General features: G+C 43.2%; 1 protein-coding gene across 4 annotated transcripts; it reads right to left on the bottom strand.

Annotated features, from left to right (window-relative positions):
- Window positions 1–1989: 1989 nt before the first annotated feature.
- Window positions 1990–26528, bottom strand: phf21ab (PHD finger protein 21Ab). 4 transcript variants are annotated; one of them, XM_018660326.2, is made up of 19 exons: window positions 26283–26528; window positions 22731–22770; window positions 21839–21890; window positions 21488–21577; window positions 19529–19561; window positions 19263–19328; window positions 14128–14280; window positions 13463–13699; window positions 11831–11926; window positions 9898–10242; window positions 9580–9699; window positions 9128–9179; window positions 8930–9009; window positions 8022–8082; window positions 6154–6260; window positions 5558–5713; window positions 5124–5199; window positions 4933–5036; window positions 1990–4756 (listed from the first exon to the last, which is right to left on the bottom strand). In XM_018660326.2, the coding sequence occupies exons 3-19, from the start codon at window positions 21878–21880 to the stop codon at window positions 3947–3949; spliced, it is 2628 nt and encodes an 875-aa protein (XP_018515842.1). In that variant the 5' UTR covers window positions 21881–21890; window positions 22731–22770; window positions 26283–26528; the 3' UTR covers window positions 1990–3946. The 4 variants fall into 4 exon arrangements, with proteins under 4 accessions (XP_018515842.1, XP_018515882.1, XP_018515908.1 ...); XM_018660366.2 differs by having other exon boundaries at window positions 9580–9696; XM_018660392.2 differs by lacking the exon at window positions 11831–11926 and having other exon boundaries at window positions 26283–26527.
- Window positions 26529–26852: the final 324 nt, after the last annotated feature.

The raw sequence follows: 26852 nt of genomic DNA, 5'->3' as shown, positions 1-26852 counted from the left end.
GGGGGAGCTTGGTGGGACGGGACAGACCAGAGGAGGGTGGGTCGGGCGGGAGGATTATCTGGAGGGTTAGTAAGGTTCTACAAGTCACAGTGCAAGTCAAGAGACAAATATTATCTGCTGTTTGAAGAAAGGCACTCTAGGTACCTACTGTACAGAGGGAAAGGTCCAGTTTGTCTGGAACACGTGTTCAGGCTCTTTCAAAGTAAAACTTGTTGAGTGAAAAGACTGGATAACTACTCTGCTCTATCCATGAGTGAACACAGGCTAAACACGTTGAAAAAGAAGAAGTCAACATCCACCCGACAAAGAACAAAACACACGACAAATGGTATTCATAGGGAGCTGGGGACATACATATTAGTTGCCATTTTCTGTTAGACTTGCATCTCTGTCCAGTCTTTTCCTTCTATGTTCGGATGGCTGAGCTCTTCATTAGAAACAAATGACATTTATCAGACAACACTGTGGCCAAACATGTGGAAATGATTCATTTTTCTGGGATCTTCTGAATGAAGGCAGTTTGTACAGCTGATGTCAGAAAATTAGGTGTCAGATATGCAGATTCAGTTACAAGAGTCCATGTGATATGAAAAAAAGACATCTGTAACAGCTTATTTTGTAATCGCCCAACAACAAATTCACCCCTTCAATTACCTGCAAATTCATTTTGATATTATAGGATGTCTCTGCAGGTCTATATTTTACAAATCCTTGTTTATTATCTTGTTGTTTATAAACTGAATCCTGCCCCATGAGTATCAATCAAGTCTACAGCCATGCTAGCAGCTCTGAGGCTGTATTCAACAATAACATAAGCATGCTAATATGCTCACTGTGACAATGCTAACACACAGGTACAATGTTTGCCATGTGCATTGTCTTAGCTTAGCCTGTTAGCACGCTAACATTAGTGATAACACTTGAGGGTATTTCGTGATCAGAGTTACTATAATTCATCCTGTGGGGAACATGAACGTCTGAACTACATTTCATCATAATCCATCCAGCAGTTGTTAACAAGCCTCTTTAAAAACCAAAAATATTAAATTCAAGATGACACTAGGGGAAACGTCAGAGGATCAACATAGCTTGTAGGATGTTAAGTTTGCTGGTGACGATAGCAGAAATATCAGGGAACCACCGACAGTCTTTGGGATTCATCCTCTGGGCACCATGAATAGCTGTATTAAAATCTAAGCCAATTTATCTGATAGATGTTTAGATTCTTCACTAAAAGTCAAAAATGTCTACCTCATGATGGTGATACATAAAAAGTGAGGGGGGCATGACAATAAGATTCAACCTCTGGGGACCATGAAGGTTTATACAGAATTTCATGAAGTATTGAACCAATAGTTGTTGAGATATTCCAGTCTGGACCAAAGTGGCGGCCCGACACTTACACCCATAGAGTTAATGCAGCTAGCATGGGCAAAAAATATCAAGTCTCAGTCAAGTCATATCAATAAAACAGATAATAAATAATAATAAAAGCATTCTGTGATGATCTACTACATAACAAGGTTTGAAAAGGTGAACACCATCAACACATTTCAGGGCATCTCAGGAGTGAATCTGTTTTTGGACGACTAAAATTTAAGCAAAAAAAGCTCCAAAATTGCAAAAACAAAACAAACAAATAAATGTTCCAGCACAACCAGAGGCACCATTAATGAACAGACCAGAGTTTGTTAATGCCCCGTACCCAACAAGAAGCCAGAAGTCATGATCAGTTCACCAGACAAAGACAGACCCGAACTGACAGCCACCAAGCCAACAAATAACAGCATCACATTTCAGCCCAGACATGCTCCAGAAAGAAAAGAGATGCACTAATCTAACTGTGAGGGGGTGAAGGGGTTTCTGAGACAGCAAAGGCCCGGGCACTCCTCCCGAAAATATGAACTAGACTTGAGCCTTAATGTCAGAGGTTTGTATTTCCTCCTAGAAAAATATTGGCAATGTGGGGATAAGTCACATCACAACAAAGAGATGCATACTCTGTTTAATTCCATATTAACATACAAAAAGCTCTTCAGCACTTCTTTGTAATGCAGCAAGCTTGTGCTTTAATCTCAGGATTTGTGGTATCGTCCTTCTGATCCATCTGAAGGAGCAGGTTCATACAACAAATCCCTCCATTTCAAGGAAAAAATGTTCCTTCAATGTTATTGTTTAATAAGCTCTCCTGTCTCAATCTGGGGACTTCCAATTTCTGAAATGGTAGCATCTATATCTTACAACGCCAATGATTTGATCTTTCAATACAGTAAGTGGACTTGTCCCTGCTGAATTTGGATACAACATCATTTTGGCAGTTCAGGATTCAACAGAAATGTACATAATGCAAAGATCACCACTTCAAAAAGAGGATTCCTTTTTGTGTTGATAATGCCAGTCCAGCAGGTTCAGGAACAGAAAGCACTTATTCTGAAGACTAGGAAGACCTGAATATCTTTTCCTATAAAAAAGAAACACAGCCCAGATATAGTTTGTGTGTTGACATTGCAATATTGCAATTTCACATTTAGTGCTCACAGTTGACACACTTGACTCACGAATGAAAACTCAATCACTACACTTGACCGACACCACTGAAAACATCTGTTAGGCTACTGCGCCTGTTCGACCTTGTCCTGCATACCTGCTGAACACGACGCTCAGCGTCTTTTCTGCCTGAGCTCAGGGATATATTTGGGGAAGAGATGGGGAGGTTAACTGGGATTGTTGATTGGTGGGGGACGTTTGGTCACTGGGCAACTGGGAGAGAGCAGAGTCTTTAGTTTACTGGGTTAGGGTTGTAAGGGTTGTTAGGGTCGCTGGCAAACTGGGGAAAGTAAGTTGATTAGGCTGATTTGAAAGTCAGGGATGTTGGTTTGTGTTCTACACTTTGCATGAACTTGTTTGTCTGGAGCATCCTGAGCTCTTATGGGTTCAAGAGGGGGAAGGTAAGTTTGGGTTTTAGTCACTAGGGGAGGGTCACGGCCACTGGTCAACAGGATAGGTTAGGTTTTTTGTTGACTGGAGACGCTGAGGGATGTCGGTTTAAGAGTTCAGGTCAAGGGTTACTTTAGCCTGTTGCTGGACTGGGGAAGGTAAGTTTGGGTTTTAGTTACTGTGGCCAGATTACTGATATTGGCTGATAGAATAAATTATGATTTTAAATTGTTGAATTGCAATGGTGGAAAGTTATGGTTCATGTTGCTTGAGGACTGAGTAAGGTAAGTTTGAGATTTAGTTACTAGGGGAAGGTTCCTGCCATTGGTCAATGATGGTTTTTATTTGACTGAAGATGGTTTGAGCAGTAGGTTGATGAGGAAGTTGGTTTAAGATCTGAAGAAGCAGGGGTTGTTGTTGACAGGGCAGGATTAGGATTATGGGTTAAAGTTAGGGTTAATAAAGATGGTTTGGGTTAGAGGTCTAGGAGATCAGGTTTGTGTGACTGCAGAAGTTAAAGGTTGTTCACATTAAGTTCATTGGGACGAGGGGATGAACAGGTTCTCTTTTCGTACTCCATCACAACACTGCTTTTTAGACCAGTAACCCCTGACAGATGTTTGGTTCCATGTTCTCGGTTATCTTCGTACCCATGTGGACCCATCTCCCCACCCCACAAGAGAACACAGGGGCCACTTAAACAGGCACACACTGGTGTGATGATGAATTAAATCTCCCTTTGAGCATTCCCACCACTGACGTCTATCACTAATTGGCATGATGACACTGGTACTTAGGCCTTCCTGTACCCCAGCTCTGTGGGCGAACAGCCTACGTCTTCCCAGAGCCATGTGACTTGGGCTGTATATCTACCATTGACACAGTCTGACAATACAATGCAAACAAACAACATTTATACAGATTGGCAACTTCAGGGCACCGTACGGTGCAAGCAAAAGTCTTTTTTTTATATATATGTTTGAATTCCCGCAACTCAAGAGACATAGCATTACTTTTTATTGTCCAAACTGCTGACAAGAGCTGGCAAAGAATGCTGGGAGGGTTCTGAGGTTTTGCTGTTGTTGGTGTTGCTGCCGTCACTGTCAGTGATCTCCTCCTGTTTCTTCTCCACCACTGTCTCTGGAGGGTTGACGGCAGCCATCTTGTTCTCAGAGTTGGTGGTGGCATTGGTGGTGCAGTCTCCTGCAGGGCTGTGGTCAGGGCACGCCGGCTCGGCCGTACCATTGGTGGTGGCAACAGTCGCAACCACTGAGGCGGTGGGAATGTCAACCACCAGAGCTGTCTCAGGCTTAGCCATGACATCCAGCTGGACACCAGTCTCTGTGTTACCCTCTCCCCCTCCCCCTGCCCCTACACCAGGCCCGGCCTTACCCCCCACCCCCAAAGCAGACCCGGCCTTACCCCCCGCCCCCACACTGGGGCTGGTATCTGCTGCTAGGACTGCGCTGTCTTCCAGGACGGGTTGGCCGTCAGTGTCTTCTCCTGCTGCTGTTGCTGTCTGGTTGCTGCCTGTGGCTCCATGTTGCTCTTGTTTGTCGTTTCCATCAGTGCTGCTGTTTGCTGAGGAGCTCGCAGCCTTCACTTTCTCTACAGAGTTGGCCTCTGGTGCAGCTTCAGAGCCCAGTGCACCTTCAGCACTGTCCTGGACTCTGGCACTGACGTCTTTACCCTCTGTCTCTACCAGGGCTTGGTTGAAATTGAAGGCTTGGATGAGGCGAATCAAGTGTTTGACTTTGTCCAGGGAAAGCTGCATCTCTTTCTGACGAGCCAGGATGGTGTTTTTGGTCTCCATGCATTTCTGAAGGCAGAAAGACAACAGGGTTAGGTCTGATATAAGACTCGTAAGTGCAATATTTCTAAATAACTGGGCAACAAAAATGTGTCTGACCGTAGTGCAAGTAATGCAATCTACTTTTGCAAGCCTTATTTTTCTGTATAGTTACTTTCTTACAGCTGCTTCATGGTGTTTCTTACTGTTATGGAGTTGCTGAGCTGTTTGACTCTCTGTTCCAGCTGCTCACGCTCCAGTTTCAGTTCAGAGCTCCACTTCATCAGTTTCTGTTTCTCCTCTTCTTTAGCTGAAACAGAGAATGATAAAACAGTTAATCTAACTGTCTGCATCTGTCTCAGCTGATGTTTTAAGGTAGAAAATAATCTGTCATCACCTTCTTTGTAAGCGATGTAGGAATGAACAATAGCCAGGGTACCAGGCCAGGGAATGGCTTCTTCTTTTTTCAGGATCTGGAGAGAAAGGCTCTGAGTTGTCACAGAGGCTGAGACTTAGAAAAGATTTAAGGAAGTCAAATTTAGCCACCACCCTGTGGTGAGGCTGAGAGGGGACAAGCAATGGGGTGGATGGATGTGAGATGCCAATCTTTACTGACAATGAATGAGACAGAAGCACAAAAAAACAATACTGCATCATGTATATGCTTACAAAGGATTGAACAGTCCTAAAGTTAAGGACAGAGTGGCAGAAGGCCGATCAGCAGAAGCAGTTTTTACAGTCAAGTACAGCTACTGGCCCTGATTGGCCCCTCTCTGGACTGCGGTACCCCCTTCCCCCTGACTCAGGATCAGTCTCAGCTGATGCGGTTACCTGATCTTGACATTTTGGACAGATCCACATGCCTTTAGGAATGGTTTTCAGGGGTGGATCCAGGCAGTCCAGGTGATAAACACGAGAACACGTGTCGCACATGAGCAACTGGCCACTGCGTCTGCACACAGTGCAGAAATCCTCATGGATGTCTCCCTGTGAGGAAGAATTGGACCAATCAGTTTCCCCGCTCAACTGAGCCCCACCAACCATCTGTGGAGAGGCAAGGCAGGGGGAGGCACCGTGATCTGGTTTGGTTTAGTTTACACTTGGCCTTGTTTCGATGCCTAATGGACATGGTGTGTTAATTTACTGAGCCCACAGAAAAGTTACTTGACATTTGGGGGTTAGGATGTGTTCTGAGTAGTAGTTATTCATGGATGCTCTGGGCTACAGGACACTGTTCACTTTGTAAGGCTGAATCAAAGTAAAAATCAACTGATGACTGATGATTATCACATGGACACAACAAACTTATGGACGTGTTTGTGGAGGTCTCGGGGTGCAAATGACTGACAGAGCTACTGGGCCAATAGGATTGTGTGTGACGGGGTGTCCAACCCTCTGAACTGTCCGTCTCCCCCATCGTTACTTACATCCCCAGAGCTGGGGCTGGGCAGGGGGAGGGGATGGACGGGGCTGGAGGGGGAGGTCGGGGTGAGGCTGCCCAGCTCCGGGACGCTGCTGTATTTGGGTGGGCGACCTGGGTGAAATGAGACAGACAACAAAGACGGAAAACAAAGAAAAAAAGAAAGATGGAGAGGGGGGAAAAACAAAAACAAACAGTCTGTATGACATACCTTGGAAAGGGAGTCTTCGTTGGCTAGCATGAGACAGGGGAGCGGTAAGGGAGGAAGAGGAGGAAGAGGAGGAGTCAGAAGCACAGACAGCAGTGTTAGTGCAGGAGACTGTGCAAGCTGAAGCCGAGCACGAGTACAAACCTACTGCAGTCGACTATGAAGCGCACAACAAGTGGACCCGTGTCAGATGTTAACACACCTCAGGTATTATCATCAGCTGTCACCAGGAGTTTAGAGCACCCCCCACTTAAAGGAACAGTTCATCCTTTAAAGATTCTGATCTGTGTTAAAATCTGACACTGTGAGTTACACAATTTAAATTTCTTGTCTTTTCTCTTGAAAAAACTGAGTCCAATGGAGGTTGAGCAGGAATTAATTAGTGTTACATGTTAAACTCTAAGATTAGTCATTAAAAAGGGGATAACACAGGAAGTGGAAACTGCTACAAATCCATTTTAGTATTTTGAGGTGTGATATTATAAAAGCCGATTCATGTTAGTCATGTTATTCCCCCATAATAATTACTATGATTTTATTCTATTCTTGATCGACTTTCAACTCCCGGCCGCAGAGCAGCAAATGAAAATCCAGAGAAACTTCTGATTTAGGTGAAAATAAAGAACAGCAGGAAAAGGAAAAGATGCGCCTCATTCAAAGATCATCAAATCTGTAGGAGTTATTTCAGGAATCTTCTGTTTCAGCTGATTTCACTTACTACTCCCAGAGAGGACATCAGGTGTGAATGTTCAACCAGATTTATACTTCTTCATCGAGATGGTCCAGAGGATAAAAACTCCCACCCTGTCCTTACTGTGTCGTTCAGCTCGGGCTGCAGCTAGTCACTATTTTCATTTCCATTACGAGACTGATCACTTTGATGATTAATTATCAAAAACACTGATGAACACAAATCCAGTGTCTTACTGTGTCCGAGCAACAGTCAAAAACCAAAAGACTCTATTGATAAATTTAACAACAGCGTAATGATTTAACTGATGACGACTGATGAGGATCAGAATTCTTAGAGAAATGAATAATTAATCAACAAATCATTTGTTGTAGCTCCGACAAAATGTTTTGTTTTTTTTTTTAATCAAAATCATCTGAACCTTTTTGGATATTTTCTATTTGACATCAATTTGAGAAGATGTTGTCGACCTCAGCTCTAAACCTACTGACTGAACACATCTCAGACTTTCAGTACTAAAGTCTTTTATCACCATTTTAAGTTGATGACATTAGGCATTTGTTTTAATTTGTCAAAAAATAGAAGAGCTGAAACGTCACAGTCCTTGTTTCGTGTATTAACATTTTGGAGGAGGCTGGTTTCAGCTCTGTCGGAGCCTCAGAGTCTCTGCAGCGCTCTGACAAACAAGTATAAATCCAGCTTTAGACATAAAACCTGAGTGAAGCGACAGGAAACAGAAAGCAGCAGGAGGAGGGTTTACAGCTTGTTATTAGTACTGAGCAACAGATTAGTCTCTATTCTACTGTATCTACTGCTGTCTACTGAGTCTCCACCAGCTTTAACAACAACTCTCAGTCTCTACCTGCCTCTGTTCTCATACATCTCTCTGATAAATCCTAACCACTTCCTCCTGACTCTGTTCTGTTTCTACCAGTTTACAGCGTCTTTGACCTGTAGACCAGTATTTCATACGGACCTCTCTTCCTGGTCCCCTGGTGCAGAGGGCTGTTCAGGTAACTCACTGCGCTCTTTTTCCTCTGAAAGAAAAACATGTCAAAGACAGATTAACGATGTGATGCTATAATACATCATGAAAGCAGAGCCGCTGCAGGACGAGTGACACAGTGACGGAAAACAAATGTGATATATGTAAATATAAATAACATCGAGATGTTTTTATAAGAAATCAAGGGTTTTCTCCCTGATCCACAGGTGAAGCTTCAGGACTGTTAACCTCTGTGGTTTACTCCTCGTCATCTCCACTAATTAGTTCAGTCATTTAATTAGCGTGTGAATTCTTAAGTTAAGGCTAAAGATTTTTTTTTTGTGAGGACCTTTGACCTTTGACCTTTGACCACCAAAATCTTTGTCCAAGAGACAGTTTGTGCAGAATTTGAAGAGATTCCTTCAGTGTCAATGAGACAGACCACGAGTGTCAGGTACAGAGACCGAGCTGAACCCGACTAAATTTCAGACTGTTTAACTTTGTGAAAATATTCCTCAGCAGGTGAAACTCAGCCGACACCTGGACACTGCTGCATCACTCTGTCCCCTGTTTACATCAGTGTCTAACGCCACAGTTAGTTTGTGGTTTGGTTGTAAAGTTTACAGCCTGTCGCTGTGTGAGGCTCCTCAGCAGTTTAATCAGGGACATTTCAGACCATATACAAGGAACAGAGTCCTGACTGGTCGTTTACAAAGGTCTACAATCCTCCAGAACATGAAGTGAAGAACTGTGATATATGTTCATTTTACTTCTGTAACAAACACTGGACAAACTGCACAACACACCTACAGGTGTTTCTTTCTTCTTGTGTCAGTTCTATAATGGTTTGTGTTTGTTGTTGTTGTTTGTGTTTGTTGTGTTTGTTGTGTTTGTTGTACCTCAGGTTCAAACACGGCTCCGCTGTACACCGGGTTGGCCGTCGTTCTCCTCTTTCGCTCCTGTCGTTTGCTCTGGATTTCTGCAAATTAACACGTTAAAACTTTAAAGCTGAAATGTACATATGCAGGTGAGGAGGAGGTGGGAGGAGGTGGGAGGAGGAGGGGGGGAGCAGACACATGAGGAGGGAGATCACTCACCTTCCAAGTGGTCGTGTGTTACGAGCCCCAGAGACACCATGAAGGCCAGTTTCTGCAGAGAAAAACAAAATCAGTTTCATCATCAGAATCACGACGACACTCTGCTCCTCCCTCTGCTCCTCCTCCTCCTCCCTCTGCTCCTCCCCCTCCCTCTGCTCCTCCCCTCCCTCTGCTCCTCCCTCTGCTCCTCCTCCTCCCTCTGCTCCTCCCTCTGCTCCTCCTCCTCCTCCCTCTGCTCCTCCCTCTGCTCCTCCTCCTCCTCCCTCTGCTCCTCCCCCTCCCTCTGCTCCTCCCTCTGCTCCTCCTCCCCCTCCCTCTGCTCCTCCTCCCCCTCCCTCTGCTCCTCCCTCTGCTCCTCCTCCTCCTCCCTCTGCTCCTCCCCCTCCCTCTGCTCCTCCTCCTCCTCCCTCTGCTCCTCCCTCTGCTCCTCCTCCTCCCTCTGTGGATCATACCTCTGGGTTCTCCTCTTTCTTGGGTCTGGGAGCTGGAGACAGTGGAGGAGTGGAGGAGGAGGAGGAGGAGAGGCTGACGACGGCCTTCTGCTCGGCTCCACCTCCTGATTTAACAGTCTGCTGGGGGGGGGGGGGGCAAGGAGATAAAGTCAGTGTCAATAACTTTTAATAAACAATCACATTTCAGATCCATGAGTCTGCAGAGCTCTGTACTGCAGTAGTACTGAGACTGTACTGCAGTAGTACTGAGACTGTACTGCAGTAGTACTGAGACTGTACTGAGACTGTACTGCAGTAGTACTCAGGTGCTCTTCTTACCTTGGGCTCAGTGGTCAGGCTGCTGATCTGGATCGGCTGGGTGGGGGTCAGGGTGGGGACGGGGGCAGGGTTGGGTGCCTGTGCGGGGCTGGCGAGGCGGGTGGCGGGCGCGGCAGAGACGGGTGTGGTGATGACGATGCCGGTCAGGGGGGCGGAGCCAGTCTTGCTGCAGGGCTGTCCGTTGACGATGCGGACCTGGTGGATGGGCGCCGCCGAGGGCAGCGAGGACGACAGCTTGGTGGCCAACATGACGGGCCCCTGGAGCAGCTGGGGGGCCGCCATCATGGGCGGGGGAGGGGCCGGGGCGATGGGGATGTTGGTGGGCGTGGCCGGTTTGGGCCTGACCTGCTGACGACAGACAGCCAATCAGAAAACGGCGCCGGGGTGACTCGACGCTGCTGAGTAACAACACTGTGGAGCTCTGCCTCAGCCACACCGACTCTACTGCTGACAGCAATACTAATACTACAAATACTACACGTTCTATTACTACCACTACTACTGATACTGCTGGTACTACAGATTCTGCTGCTGGTTCTACTTTTACTCGTACTCATACTTTCTCTGTCTCTTCATTAAGTTTTACTTTCTTTCTGATAGTACCACTGTTTACTTCAGGTTTGCTCTGAACATATATACTACAGTACTTCTAGTACGACTGTTAACAACAGTACAAATACATGACCAACATATGATGTTTGTTGATAAAATGTGTTCATGATGATGATCTAGTTCCTGACTCATGGGTATAATTAATCAATAATCTAATTTAAATAAAACGTTTCTATCAGTGAAGTCAACATAATGATGTTCACTGTGTGGCAGTGACCAGCAGGAGGCGCTGTTCCAATCTAACAGGTTAAACTTCCATGGAAGGTGAACATGAGGAGAGCAGAAGTTTGTCTGCGTTAAATAACCTAATTTATATTTTTTCCTTTATCAATATATTTTATTAACATTTGATATGATTGACTAAAACTTTAGTTTTACTTTCTGTTTAAACTTTAACGTCTTTGTTTCAGAAGAAACACATTTTCATTAGCAGCTGATTTTCTGCCACAGACATTTTCAGTTTAAGAAAAATGATTAATTGATAATTGATTGTTGATTTTCCAGATGATCAATCAAAGACATTTCTTCAAACGTCCCAGCACTAAAAACACTGATTTAAAATAAGAATACTCAGATTTTTTATATAAAAGAAATGAATTTCTTATTGACTCTCTTTAGTTATTAAAACACTTCTAACAGTGAGAGAACATCTGCAGCTTCTGCTGATACGACTGCAGTCCTGTCACATCTGGAGACAAACAGCTGGAACTGAAGCAGAAATATTAAACCTGATTTACACTTTTTATCTTCTCACTGCTGCTCATCTACTCTGCAGGTCGATATCATTGTTTTTTCTCCGTAAAGAGTCTCAGTGATTGTATAGTTTTTAATTCAAACTAACTCGGCCACTGAAACTCGTTCTGCTGCTACTGGTTCCAGTATCAAACCAGCCAGAGCTCCCAGTGGCATCACTCAGCTCAGGTAAACACCACCAACATTTCTGCACTGACAGGGTTAAAACACACCAACAGCCAGGAAAACAAAATACCAAGAAGCTGCAGGAAAACAAGCTCTCACCACAGAAGGTAAACACACACACACACACACACACACACACACACATTCACAGGCAGGAAACCTTTAAAACAACCTGTTCACAGGTCAGTTGGAAAATTAAAAAAAGCACAACGAGAGGAGAAAAGATGAGTAGAGGCAGCACAGAGCAAACAATGTTTTAGTGCCACGGAGCAAGGCATGGGTGTTTGCTTTGGTGCCCTCTGCTGGAGAGTGAGCGAGTCACCTCAGGTGGGCCACACACACTGATCTGAGGGGGAGGGGGGCGGGAGGTTAGGGTTTGGAGGCGGGTCTTACAGGGACGCACCTGTGGCTGAAAGGTGGGTCGAGGCGTCAGTCTAGGAGGAGGGACAAACTGAGGAACTTTGATTGGCTGGGCGGTGGTGGTGGTGGTGGCCTGCACCTGAGACAAAACCACAGCAGATTGTGGATCTGTGCTGCTGTTACACTGACATGTCCGCTGCTGTTAGTTCACATCCCCGCCATCGACGGGACTCGTTCTGTTCTTACTGACAACAAATAACCAACGTTTGTGCACAACAACAGAGGAGGAACCTGAAGCTTCAGCTGTTTAAACACCTTCAGATTCACTGAGCACAATCAGCTGTCAGCTGATGGAGCTGTGAGACTTCCAGAATGGTTTCCAACATTTCCAACAGTGTTTAAGTCTGAATTGATTTGTTGTGTCAGACAAACTCTCCAGCATTAAATAGATCAAGTTAAAACTCAGCTTTTACGCTCAAAAACTCTGGTTTTGTCATTTGTGAGGCTGTAGGTCAGAAGGCCTGACTTCTCTGTTTCACCGTCACTTTTTAGACCGTCAGACGTCTTTAGTAAAGAAACAAGCTGAACAAACAGCTGCTCTCTACGTCCTGAGTCCACTCAACATCCTCCCAGAGAAACATCCACTCTTAACATCAAACTGTTTCATTCCAGAGTTTTACTGGTTTGAATCAGCTGCTCTGTTTGTTTGGAGAGGAGGAGACTCTGAGGAGGATCCAGCTCCTGATCCATCAACACTGAAGGAACCACTGTTAGCAGCAGCTCAGCTAACAGCCGTCATGACACACAATGAAAAAATAATTTCTGCTAAATTCACGATTCATTCATTGATTCATATGTTTCAGTTTTAAAAAGTATTAAAATGAGTCTTCGAGCTCCTGAAACTGAGACTTCAGGAAACTCTGTTGGACCTGTTTTAGTCTGACGGACAGAAACGATGGCGCAGACGTCCACGTTCACCCTGATTGGTTCTTATCAGTCACATGTATCCTTCACCTGACTGGTCACACGCCAGTCATGTGACCCATTTCAGCCTGGACTCTCAGTGGTGAATGTAATATGGAGGATGAACTACAGGAGTTTCTGACCTCGGTGTCTTTAAATTTCACCTGCACATGCCCAGTGTAGGTGAAGGGTCATGTGATCAGTGTTTTAAGGCGTCTTAGAGGTTATTTCTGATACGGAGCTAAAACACTGGTCTGGACTCACAGACATCAGCGTGCACAGAGTCTAAACGACATCCCTTCAGTCTGTGAGGATGTGATTCTGAATCACAGAGACTCTGCACTGGTTCATCATGAAAACCACAGTAAACACTGCAGCAGCTTCACACACACTTTGCTCCCAACCTCTGTTGTTTTACACAAACGTGTTGCTGTGAGATGAACTGGACCCACAGGACTGATCTGAAACCTGGACCCGGTCAGTCCGGCTGCTTTGGCCACCACTCACACCTCAGCCTGCTCGAGCTCTCGCCGTGTGAGAAGAGAAACATCCTTCACTCAGAGCAGGGACACTTTAACTCTCTACCCCCCCGAAGGCAGTTTAAAACCCCACAACTCTACAGATCACAACACTCATCACTGATCAATAAGTCTGATTAGAGGAAGGCGATGACACGTGACCGGGGACGGCGGCGGGAACAGAGGGGTCTTACCACCATGGTGTTTTTGGAAACCAGTCGGACGGGCTCCGAGCTCTGGCCGGTCAGCTTGCTGGCCACCTGCAGGTTGATGGGGGCGTTCTGCGAGTCGGGTTTGGTGATGGCCGTGGTCACCACGGCGACGGTGGCCGGGCGCTGCGGCAGGACGGAGCCGGGCAGGGCGGGCGTGGCGGCAGCTTTCAGCACCAGAGGTAGAGTCTTCGTGGTGAGGACCGGCGTGACGGTCAGCGTCTGTCAAAGGAGAATTTAACCCGTCACACAGCTGATCTGAAACCTGCACCTCTCACTTCTACTCCAGGTAATTATTGTCCTACATTTCCCAGAATGCAACTCTGACGACAAACGGCTGTATGTTTGATGTCAGTTCATTAGATTATTGGACACAACAGATGTTTTCTTCTTGACAACAAGTCTCATGTTCAGACTCAAAGCAGCTCAGTTTTTAAAAAGGAGGAAACAGTGAATCTGCTGGGGACTATTTTCTCTCTCTCCTCCTCTCTCTCTTCTCTTACTCTTCTTCACACGTGTGTTCAGTCAAATATCTAAATACGTCTTAACACTCTCAGATATTTAAAGCCTTGTCTGGTTCATCTTTGCTTCATATTTCAGAGTAGATCAGTCAAACATGAGCTGTAAAATTGTTCCATGGTGTTTCCCACCTGCTGCAGTCCTCCAGTTATCTGCTGGCTCTGCAGCAGGTTGGTCGGCTTGATGTCGCCACCTGCTGGAGGAGTTTGGACCTGCAGCTGCAGCTTGGCCTCTGGCTCCTGCTTCACCAGCAGCTCCTTCCTCAGCTGCTCCACCACCTTTTTCTGAGGGAGGAGAGACGAGAGGAGGAGGGTTAGGGTTAGGTCTCAACCAGGTACTACCGCTGTATCCACTTCCTGTGAGCGTTGTTTCAAATTAAAAGCCTCCTGCAGAGACCTGTTACTGCTACTTCATGACATTGCAGTGGTGATAATAATTTTCCTGCTGCTACAAACATGTAAACAGCAGAAGTTATAAAATCCTAGCACACCACGTCTCTCCTGCCGGGCTGCTGACACTGTCAGTCTGTTATAACTCCTGTAGTTTCCTCTTTACATGTGTGTGTTCCTGCAGCTCTCAGCAGGTAGAACTCGTGTTAACGGAGTGGACAACAGAAACGAGTCGCTCTGCTCTCTGTTTTCATCAAGTCTCTTCCTCCATTAGTTTTGTGCTTTGGTCATTTTAAGCTGTGTGTATGTGTGAACTGAGAAGCAGCTAAAAAAAGTGGAACGAGCCGTCGAATGTCAAGTTTCAAGTGTGTAAATATTTTTAATTTGTCACCACCTCTGAGTTTCAGTCTGTTCGTGTCAAAATAAAACACGACTCTGAGCTGCCTGGTGTCTCCTCGACATTTTCATTCAGCAATAAAAGAAATCTTAACGTTCATCTCGAGGCTCTTCAGGTTCGTCAGGTGGAAGCTGTTGTTCATGAATTCACTCTGACATGATGAGAACTGCTGCATCGACCGTTTGTAAAAGACAAACATAACGTCAGAGAGGAGGCAGGAGCGAGCGCCGACACCTCCACAGCAGGAGGCACTCATCAGTGACTCCGCTGAAAAGGTCAATAATCAATAATCGCTGCGGCTACAGTCACTGCTCTGATCTGATTGGCTGTTACACGACAACACTCACTCATTATGAGATAATAACAAGAAGAAGAAACAGAACACACACACACACACACACACACAGCTGCACTGACGTACAACTTCACAATCAAAAGATAAAACCCATCTGTTGCTTAGCAACACTTGACTCTCAAGCAGCAACTTAACGCAGCAACACACAGTCATGAAGGAAAAACCAGACGGAGCTCGGTTCTGCTTTCAGAGCAGTTTGACCTGAGCCTGCAGTTAATGATGTTCACAACTTTATCTGCTCAGAACTGCTGCTGAGGGACGTTCATCACACAGGGATTAGTCTGCACACTCTCTATCAGCCGCTGGGTTTTAAAGGAGCACTTCACCCAAATGTTCTGTCTTTAACCTGTGCAGCAGGTAGCTCAGGTTTGACTGTCCCAGCACAGAGCTCCAAGCATCAAACTACATCAGCTGTGATTATGAATGGAGACGATCAGCAGGATGTTGTTTCTGTGGTTTGGGATCTAAAAATGTGTTAAATGTGTAAAACATGTTGATTTCTAGTTTCAGTTTTTACTCAGCTCGACTGAACTGCAGTTGATATTTTAATGAAGGTTTAATATTCAGTTCTTACATAGAAAAATCTGTTTATTTCAGGATACAGGTAATTTCCCCTTCACATAAATTTAGAGCTACAGTCCCATAATGCTCTGGGGCAGGCAAACAGGAAGTATAATGCTGCTGTGGACTGAGTGCGGTGAGTTAAGCTGTGAGCCTTATATCTGATCACAGTCAGTCAGAGTGTGATTACCAGCAGCTGAACTGTTTGACTGTGACACTGAAGGAAAGTGAAAACAGGAGGATTGTGAATGAAGCTCTGCAGCCTGTTTGTGGAGCTGCTGCAGGAATCTGACCAGTTCAAACTTGTCCACAGAGAAAACTTCTCCAGCGTCTCACTCACATTTCCAAACACCAGGTTTCAGCTTGTCCTGCACAAACTCTTTCACCTCTGCCGTTTGTGGAGAAACAACATGAACGTAATGATGAATAATGGAAACTGCTGCAGATTAATTTAGTGTCGATCAACTTGTCAATTAATCAACTAAAAACTTCACTGTTTATTCTGGACCTGGGGGGTCAGAAGCTTGGACTTGTTGAGGTTTTAATTGACAGACTTCATGTTGTAAAGACGAGAACAGCTGAAGAACAGCAGCTTCTGAGAAGAAGCATTAGTTCACAGTCACACACCACATCCACAGGTTTAAAGGCAGTTTCAGCTCTGAACAGGAGAAACTCTTCAACACAGCAGTCTGATTTCTTTAAACACAATCATCAACATCTTCAGTTAGACTTGTAGTTAAAGAGGAATCAGTGGAACATGAATCTGGTTTGATGGATCAGTTTCATGTCTTTTTCATTATTTTCATCATTAATGTTTTGGTTTGGGTGGAGGGCGTGTTAACGATTCAAAAACTAATTAAAGTGCCCGTCCCTGGTCCCAGGACACGCCTCCCTCTAAAACCACACGGTCACATTATTCCATCTCTGTTCGTGGACACATTAAACACATGAGGTGTAACAGAGCCAGCTTAGCTCTCTCCCTCTGTTTACAGTCTTTTTGCTAAGCTAAGCTAAGCTAAGCTAACCTGAACACACACAGCTGCAAGGATCATTTAGTTCCAGCGTCCAACCTTTAACCTCCTCCTGTTTCCTGTCACCATCAGCTCAGAGAGAGAAAACACTGGAACTGTTAGACATTATATAATCAGCCTGTGAACAAATACAAACCCTGTTTTCTATTTTTACCCAGAATCTGTCAAACTTCAAACCAGCGTTCACAGACAAACACGTCCATCTGAACACCTCAGAAAACACACCAGTGTTCTTAACAGTGGATTTAAAAGGCACTCGTTCTTATTCTACAACTAGCTGTTCTACTTCTACACTCATCTCAAAGCAACACATGAACACTAAAACAGACAATGTGCAGGCAGGAGATAAAAATAGGAGGCGGCTGAAAGTGGTTAAAAATAAAAACACGGGCAACAACAAAAGAAGAGAAGTGAAGAGAAATCAAAGAGTCTTCAGACGGAATGAAAGAAGATGTTGAGGCATCTGGACTCAAACACACTGGTTAACTGGTTATTTGGTTATCTGGTTAACTCAGAGCTTTTTAAAGGACAGGCTCACAGGTCTTTTCAGGCCAACGCCCAAATTTCTTTTGTCCCGACTGACCACAAACACACCCCTCCTTTCAGCTGTTTCACTGGACGTGATGGGAGACAAAGTCGACAGTCCTCCTGTACGTCTCCACCTTTGACCTCTGACCCCCAAAACCTAATCAGTTTATCCTCAAGTCCAAATGAACGTTTGTACCAAAGTTGAAGAATTTCCCTCAAGGTGTTAATGAGATACAACGACCTGCAAACGCAGTGACTGTGAGCACGAGGAATAAAACCAAACTGACATATTTAAATGTCCAGTTGATCACCTAATTTTCACTCAGCTCATCATCATCAGCTTTACCTCCCGTCCTTCGAGGGTTGTAGAGGTTGGAGCTGTGCACAGGTCAGTGGTCTATCACAGGGCCGACATACAGAGACAAACAACCATTCACACTCACACCTTTAGACTGAGGGAGGAAGTCAGAGGAAACCACAAACAAACTGGAACCCTGAACCTTCCTCCTGAGAGCTGACAGCTCTGACCACTGCAACACCAGCTCATCATTTCCTCTCGACTTTAAAACAGAAATCATCCGCTCCATCAGACACGTTTGAGACAGACGTAGTTTACTTACTAAAACTTGACTTCCTGTATCATCACAGAGCACTGATTCGACTGAGATGAGTTTTGATCTGAAGGCTCCTGAGGTGAAAACACTGAGGAGCAGCTCCTCCTGATGTGTCCAACACCAACTCCTGAAGTCACTCATTCACTCCCTCTGCTCATTATCCAGGGAGTTTTATGTGGAGGACTAAACACTGAGCTCAGATAAGTGTCCAGGATTAAAGTGTTGGATGTGGCTGCATCCAGAAAAAACATAAACACAAACTGCACATTTCAGCCTGAGTACCATAAGATGTCTCGACCCCCTGAACAGAGCAGAGACTGCACAAGGAGAACTGCTCCTCCTTGTGGTTTAAATAATCAAAACTCCCTGGAGAGATTCACCTGCTTTATAATAAGGATGATGTTAACACATATGTCAAACTGCACATTCCTGATATGAAAGAGAAGAAACCTATCAACAGTTTGAGAATAAATAGTTAATAAAAGCTAATCATTGATTAATTACGGCCTCTAGTGAGCTACGTGGCCCCACATGGACTGAGCTGGTTGCTGAGTAGGTTGCTGTGGATGTCAGGTCACCAGCTGAACCGAGCGGCAGCCTCATCAGTAAAATATTAAACCACTTTCAGATTCAGGTTGTTTTCTCTTTAATTACATCGCTGCTGTCACACAGTTAAAACGTGTCAGATCAACGTCAGCTGGTGGACGATAATCAATATTTTCAGTTGGCCTTTTATTGAATCAAAGTTGAGGCTTAAAATAAATTCTTGCTCTGCACTGTAACGTTTATTCTCATATTCTATTTGTCTGACTGTATTTTAGCATAATAACCTTAAAATCCTTAATAACTAGATTTAACTGTCCTTGAATGTCTGTTTGTTTGTTTCTGTTTGACTCTGAAACACTTTGAATTGTCTTGTTGTTGAAACGTTTTGTACAAATAAATGGACTCTCTCACAGCGTGCACGCAGTGCATGATGGGATATATTGCTTGGTCAGTGACCATCAGTTGTACACTGAGTCCAGTATAAGGTAAAATAATTCCCACTATCCATTCAGACAGAACTACAAGATGGTGAACTCAGTGTGTAGAGAGCAGGGAGTGAGTTCAGACGCAGCCACAGAGTGAGGACCGTACAGTTCATCCTCCATCACTGACTCTGAGGACTCAGACAAAACGACCGATCACAGCCTCAGTGTTCATGTGTGCAGCTCACTGTTGTTTTAAAACAGACCTGAAGAAAATGTGGAAGTGTCCTTTAAACCAGACGCTTCCTCATTTAAACTCAGAAGCTGCTGCTTCCTGCAGACAGAGATCCTCATTTAGAGAAACAGCCTGAACAGCTGTGTGTGTGTGTGTGTGTGTGTGTGTTACATGGTGTAATAATGTACCTGCTTCTCGCTGAGCGCTGTGATCTTCGCTTGAAGTTCGTGGAGCTGCTTCTTCAGATCTGCGTTCTGAAAACAAGAGCCAGTTAGTCTGAGCCTGAAAAAAAAAGAACTCTGCTGAAAACTGTGAAACGTCTTCGTGCTTCAGTCTGTCGAGATAACGAACTCCAGACTTTGATTTTAAAACTCACGGTGGTGTTGGTGGGAATGTGCAGACATTAGTGCGACTATGATTAAAGTAAAGAAACGTAAACAGGTGCTGGGTTTACCTGAGGGTCCTGCTTCATCTGGGCAACCAGTTTCTGTAGAAGATGACAAGAGACAGTCAGAAAAATACTGACACCTACTGGTCACCATCAAGAACTGCAACCTGATGACTGCACCTGCTCATTCAGGAAGCAAAACAACACCCATCACTCTCACAGATCAGAGATTTACTGTATATCTGGGTGAAATAAGATGCTCCCGTCCTCCATCGTCTGGTCACTGATTATTATCTCTTCATATATAATCTGAGAGTGTGAAGAGTTTCCTGATAATGACTGAAGCCTAAAGAAACCAGTGGGCTCATTAGTTAAACTCTGAGAATATAATTTATTAATTTGTGTGGTAACTTGCAAAAAATATAAATAAAAAAAAAACCTGTGATGACTGCGATCACAGATTTCTCTGATAGGACCTTCTATGTAGAGGAGCAGATTAGACAGTTCAGCAGTTTGTGAGAAGCATTTCCTGTCTGGAGTTCGTAGCTACAGTCCAGAACTTCAGTTTCAGTTTCCTGAACCCATCGTTTTCTGCTTAGCCTCATCATGTCTTTAACTGAGAGGAAGGAACTGAGTTTTGTTATATCCACACTTCTTTTTGATCACTTTTTGGTGCAGCCCTGTTAGCTGTTAGCTATTAGCCCTGCTAGCTATTAGCCCTGCTTGCTATTAGCCCTGCTAGATGTTAGCCCTGCTAGGACAGCATCTTCATGGACTTTGTCATTTTTAATGAAACCAAACCACCTCCATATAATCAGTGAGCTGTGACCTTTGTTGAACAGTTTCCTGTTCAGTAGATTAAGTCAGTTCTTCACTTTCTTGCCTCTTGTCGGTTCCACTCATGTTTCTGTCTCGTCCACAGCTTTCTTTACCGCCAGTAGGTCAGGAAATGAGTGTGTATGTTAATGCTGCCGTGTGATAGGTTGGTAGATTAAAACACCCTTAGCTTATCGTCTTAATCAACAGAATTTAAACTGTTAAAGGTCATTACTGTGACGATCAAAGATGGAGCAGGAACCACTAAAATGACCAAACAAATTGGGGCGCCCCCACAGCCGAATGGTTGGGGTGCAGCTTAAGTGCCCTGAGCAGCTGGTCCCCGGATCGACTCCCGGTCTGGCCGGACCTTTACTGCATGTCATTCCCCCACTCTCTCTCCCTGTTTCCTGTCTCATCTCCACTGTCCTAGTCAAATAAAGGTGAAAAGCCCAAAAAAAATAACCTTAAAAAAAAAGACCAAACAAAACAAAATGAAACTGTAATATGACGAACTACACACAGCTAACAACACAGAAATAATCTCCATCTTTACTAAGACACCTTAAAACACTGATCACATGGCCGTTCACCTACACTGGGCATGTGCAGGTGTAAACAGGAAGTAGATCGTCTACTCTGCAGTTGGTTGATTAGTTACAGAAAATACTGTGAAATTTAAAAACAGTGAAGTCAGGAACTTCTGTAATTCATCCTCCACGTTTCAGTCACCAGAGTCGAGACTGAAATGGGTCACGTGATGGGAGCGTGACCAATCAGGAGTCAGGATATGTTGTGACTGTTAAGAACCAATCAGGGAGTGAACGTGGGCGTCTGTGTCATTCTGTCCATCCAGACTAAAACACAACCCTGGAGTTTTCAAAGTAAAATGGGTCCAAAAGTCTCCAGAGGAGTGACAACGCCAGGCGTAACCATAGCGACAGTGATGAGTTTCACAATGAACATGTTTTAGTGTGGACGGAGCCTCAGATATTTCTGGATTTTATATTTCTAAATTCATTAAATAAAAAGTAACAGAGCGTCAACACTTAAAGACCAGCTCATATTTCTGATACTGGTCCTCGGTCCAGACCTGGACCCTGAGCTGGATCAGAGCTGTGACACAGTCAGAACGTTAAAAAATAAATAAATAAGGTGCAGCAGGGACTAACTCTCCTAACCCAGTAACCCAGTATCCTGGAAACCCACCTGATGGATCTGGATCTCCACCTTCAGAGCCTCCTGTAACGTCTGTAATTCCATCATGGATCCAGTCAGTCTGCCAGCCGATCGATCAGCCTGCACAGAGGGGGAAAGGAGAGAGGTCTGAACGGCCGGTTCAACGGGAATCAGCAGCACTGGGGCCGGGGTCACGGCTGTTGTCATGGCAACCAGAGGTACAGCTTTATAAGGACTTCCCGTGTGAGCACTCGGCCGCCAAGGTCAAACAAGGTCACAGGACGACCAGTCGAACCATCAGCGCCGTCACACACAGCACTACACTGACATTACAAAGTACTTACAAGAGTATTATTACTGTAACTAATACTGTGTTTTTACCTTAACACCGTCTCCAGTAGGAAAACCATCCAACTGAAGCATTAAAGTGCCGCTGGGGAAAAAAGGAAAAAAGTTAGTTTAGTTTTAGTTATTCACAATTAAACTGAAACAAAGAGAACAGAAGGTTTTTATTGTGATTTAACAGGTTTTATGTCACTTAACATAAAGTCTTTTATTACCATGAGACTAATGTTGGAGGTTATTTTACTACACTATCATTATTGTTATTAAACTGATGCATTATTAAAACACATTAAATGTAACTTATTGTTACTGAAACTTATTAATTCTGACTTATTATGTTTAAATACAAAAAATGTTAAAAAACTGAATTAAAATCTAAATAAAGTTTTATCAAATTAAACAAAATGTTTCTTCATTTCATAGTATTTATACTATAATAATATGATGTACTTTTACTTTGTTACTGTTTAGTTACTTTATTTCTAACATTACACTGTAAAATAAAACTGGTTAGAAGTTACTTAACTTACTTAAATTACTTATATTACTTACACTTCAGTTCCAATTACATTATTACTGAAAGTTTACACAGTGTAAGTGAGTTATTAAACTAAAATAAGTTAAAAGTTACTTAATTATTCATGTAGAACTAGAACTAAGTTAATTTCATTATTTTCTATTCATCATTAAATATGTTAAGTGTTTTTAACTAAATAATTTAAATGTAAGTTTGAACTGGGAATATTTAACTTTACTCTTTAAATGTAACTTATTACATGAACATTCACATTAAATCACTCAATCATTATCAAAGGAAAAACTGGTTATATGTAATATGTTCACCTGGTTTATCAATAAGGAATTAAAGTTACATGCAGCTGTAATCCATTACTGTTATAATTGAACAGACAGAGGTTTGAGGACTCACCACCTGGCTGTGGGACTGGACTCCACCCCTCTGTGCTGCCCTGTCAAACATAACAAATGCTCACTGTTAAAAAAAACCATTTAAAATCAACAACAAAGAAAGTCTGATCAAAAATCATTTCAGGATCAATAACAAACTCTGATCCTGTAAAAAATAAAACTTTATTTACTTTACTCCACAATAACAAAAAAATAAATACAACACAATGTTTCACTACAGGCGTCTGATTTTATTTTATAAATCATGTTTCTACTTGACCTGTCAACTTTAGTTTTTATCTGTTAATTCTGTTGTTTTTATTTATTTTCTGTTTGATCAGGACGTGAGAGCTGTGATTTCCATGATAAATAAACTGGCCCTTAAATGCATCTCTATTAATTAATGTTTATGTGCTGATGATCAATGATGGATAAAAGCAGTTAAAGAAGAAGTTTAGTTTTTCAGCTTCATCAGTTTTCATCAGAAAAATCTGATTCTGTACTTCAGTAAAAGTACAAATACTTCAGTGTATAAATACACAAGAAAAAGACCTGCATTTAAAATCTTCCATAAAGAAAAAGTACACAAGTATTCTCAGCTTTGTGTACTTAAAGTATCAGAAGTAAAAGTACACAAGTATCAGCTTTCTGTAGTTAAAGTATCAGAAGTAAAAGTACACAAGTATCAGCTTTCTGTAGTTAAAGTATCAGAAGTAAAAGTACCAGCTTTGTGTAGTTGCACTTGTAGTACAAATGCCTCAACTTGTACTTACATAAGCAGTATTGTACTAGTACTTGGGGAAAATACTGATTAGCTGAAAGCCAAAAAAACTGCACCTATTACTCTAAGTACAATTACTTACAAAGTATCCAGTAACTACAGCTGTCAAATAAATGTAATGGAGTAAAAGTACAATATTTCCCTCTGAAATGTAGTGGAGTAGAAGTATGAAGTATTTCACAGCCACATATTTACATTGGTATAAAGCACTTCTTCCCTCATCGCAGAGTACAGCTACTTAAGTACTATTACCTACTTACTTAAGTACAATTTTTGAAGTACATGCACTTAAAAAGTACTTAATTACTTTACACTACTGCCTCAGACTGAGCTAACAGGTCAGTTTACAGAACAGACTGAAGTCAGAGTTGATTCAACAACAACTGAAAAAGTAAAAGTACTACTACAACAGTGTAGAAATACTCCATTACAAGTACAAGTACTGCATTCAAACTCTACTTCAGTAAATAAAGTACAGAAGTGTCAAAAGTAAAAGTATTTGACCTCTCTAGCTGATAATTTATTAAATTGTTATTACTTTTGTATACTTCTACTCCATTACATTTACCTGACAGTTACAGTTACTTTTCACATAAAGGTGTTAAGGTAAAATACATATTACAGGTTAATTAAATAAAAACTGTAGTTAAAGATTAAACCAGTAGTTTCCAACAGGTTCAATCATTGATCAATAAATCTGATCAATTACTGATCAATAACTGAAAAAATCTCAACAGGTTCAATCCTGATAAAGTAATAGAGTAGACTTCTACTTAGTTACATTCCTCCACTGATTATTTATTTATCAGACTACTTGAAGTTACTGAGTAATCCCAGAAGTAACAGTATTTCTCTCTGACATGTAGTGGAGTACATGTATAAAGTATCAGAAAAAGGAAATATTCAATACAAAAACCTGAAAACTGTACTCAAGTCCAGTGCCCAAGTACTACTACTACTACCAGTACTACCACTAATAATACTACTACTACCAGTACTACCACTAATAATACTACTACTACCAGTACTAGTACTCAGTTACCAGCAGTGAGTAAAGGCTGGTGGTTAACTGCAGTAATTGCTCTCTGGGTGGGACATGAAGTTTTCTGGATAAACTTCCATCACATCTGAATACTTCTCACACTGCTGAGTACCTCAGAATAAGTACAATTACTTTCATTACTGCAGAGTAACTAGTTACAACAATGACAGATAAATGAAATGGAACAATATTTCCCTCTTCACAAATATAGTGAAGTACAAGTATGCAGAAACATGAAATGGAAATATCTGAGTAAAGTACATCTATCTGAAAACTGTACTCAAGTCCAGCACCTGAGTACTACCAGTACTACTACTACTACCACTATTACTACTTAGTTACTTACAACTGTCAAATAAATGTAACAAGGTAAAAAGTACATTTCCCTCTGAAACATAGCCAGTATAAAGAACAGAAAATGGAAATACTACGAAAGTACAAAGTAGTACAAGTACCTCTAAATAGTACTTAAATACAGTACTGTAACTGTACTCAGTTACTCAGGCTGGTGGTTAACTGCAGTAATTGCTCCCTGGGTGGGACATGAAGTTTTCTGGATAAACTTCCATCACATCTGAATACTTCTTACACTGCTGAGTACATTTGCTTAAAATACTCCAAAGTAACTAGTAACTAAAGTACATCAGACAGATAAATGAAAAGGAACTAAAGTAAAATATTCCCCCCTAACACTTGGTCAAGAACAAGTATGAAGTATCCCAAAACATCCAAGTACAAGTATTTGAAAACTGTACTATAATCCAGCAGCTGAGTACTACCAGTACTACCAGTACTAGCAGTACTAGCAGTACTACTACTCAGTTACCAGCAGTGAGTAAAGGCTGGTGGTTAATTGCAGTAATTGCTCCCTGGGTGGGACATGAAGTTTTCTGGATAAACTTCCATCAGCATCACATGCCGCTGCAGAGGGCCCGAAAAGGGAAGAAATGAAGCTAAAATGGAGGTTTTCAAGATGAAAGCCGTTAAGAGCTTCTGCTGCGGGAGTTCAAACACTGAGAGAAAAAGTGTTTTTTTTGTTTCGGCGGCGAGATAAATGTTTTATAACCTCCTTATTAACCCGCCCTGGCCGTCTGGACGCTCCGCTTATATACATCCATCCGACCCGCCTCGGTTCATCCTCTCTAACTGTCATGGTTCCGAGGATTACCGGGCTCCTCGGACCGTTCGGCGGCGGTTACACCATCCGAACCGACCCCCTCTCTCTCCCCCTCTCTCTCCGCCGACATTGCTCCGTGTGAGGAGGCTGAGGAACGTTACCGAGAACAAGTGGATAACGTTAGCTGGTAGCCGCTAATGCTAACCATCCTGTTAGCTGCGCTGGCTAACGCCGCCGAGCCACGCTGATAACTTACACCGAAGATGAATAATAACGCCGCGGGCCGCGGTGCGAGCGGAAAAAAGACAGAGGAGGGAGAGAAATCCGCACAGGAACAGTCCCAAAAGACGCCATCTTTCACGAATTATGACACCGAGCGGGCGTCGGTGGGTCTAAGTTATATCGGCCCCTTGTCCTCCAGAATATCAACTCCTAGAATAAGAAACAGAGCAGCTAAACACACAGAAACACACCGGAGCAGCGCTGAATGCAGACAAACACCGGCTGCCAGCTCACACACCTGCACACAGACACACTCCGACACCCCGGTACAGGCGGACAGCAGAGGACAGGTAAAGTTTGACAACAGAGAAAATTAAAGTTATGAAATTAAAAAGCCCCAATGTGCACTTACTCAGCAGCAGTCCTCCTCTAGATTAATTAAATATATATCTATAAGAAGCCGATCCACGGTGGAATAACAGCGTACAAACAGCCTGGCTGACTCCTTCCCGCACGGCTCTGTTTTGTTGCCCTATTTTATATTTAGTTTTAGTCAAATTTGTGTAAAAACAGAGAAACTGAAGCTACAAAACAAGAAGAACTCTTCTTCAATCTCATTCAGCTCAGCCTCAGCACAGCACAGATCCCTGCGCTCCGGAGCTGGAGGAAGGGGGACAAAAACTACTTACCCGTCCAACTAATGCTCGTTTATCCGCGACAAAGCGTTTGATATCGGCGTGTGTTGTTGTTAAAGTTGGTTAAATCGAGCCGATCAGCGAAGCCGCGTGACGGGAAAATGTGTTCGAAAAGCGGACTACTTTTTGTGTCGGTGCGGCGAATTTATTTCACTTTGCCTAAGGAACGGTGGTGCTACGACTCCCATTGCCTAGGGAAAAAACCCGGATGTAAACTCAGTGAAACTCTATGGAGAGAAAGTCAGCACACACACACACACACACACACCGTGGAACTCAGCAGAGCA

The sequence above is a fragment of the Lates calcarifer genome, linkage group LG10 (assembly GCF_001640805.2).
Source record: "Lates calcarifer isolate ASB-BC8 linkage group LG10, TLL_Latcal_v3, whole genome shotgun sequence".
In the NCBI taxonomy this organism is placed as follows: Eukaryota; Metazoa; Chordata; class Actinopteri; family Centropomidae; genus Lates; species Lates calcarifer.
Note: the sequence above shows the minus strand (reverse complement) of the source record. Positions and strands in the feature narration are given on the sequence as shown.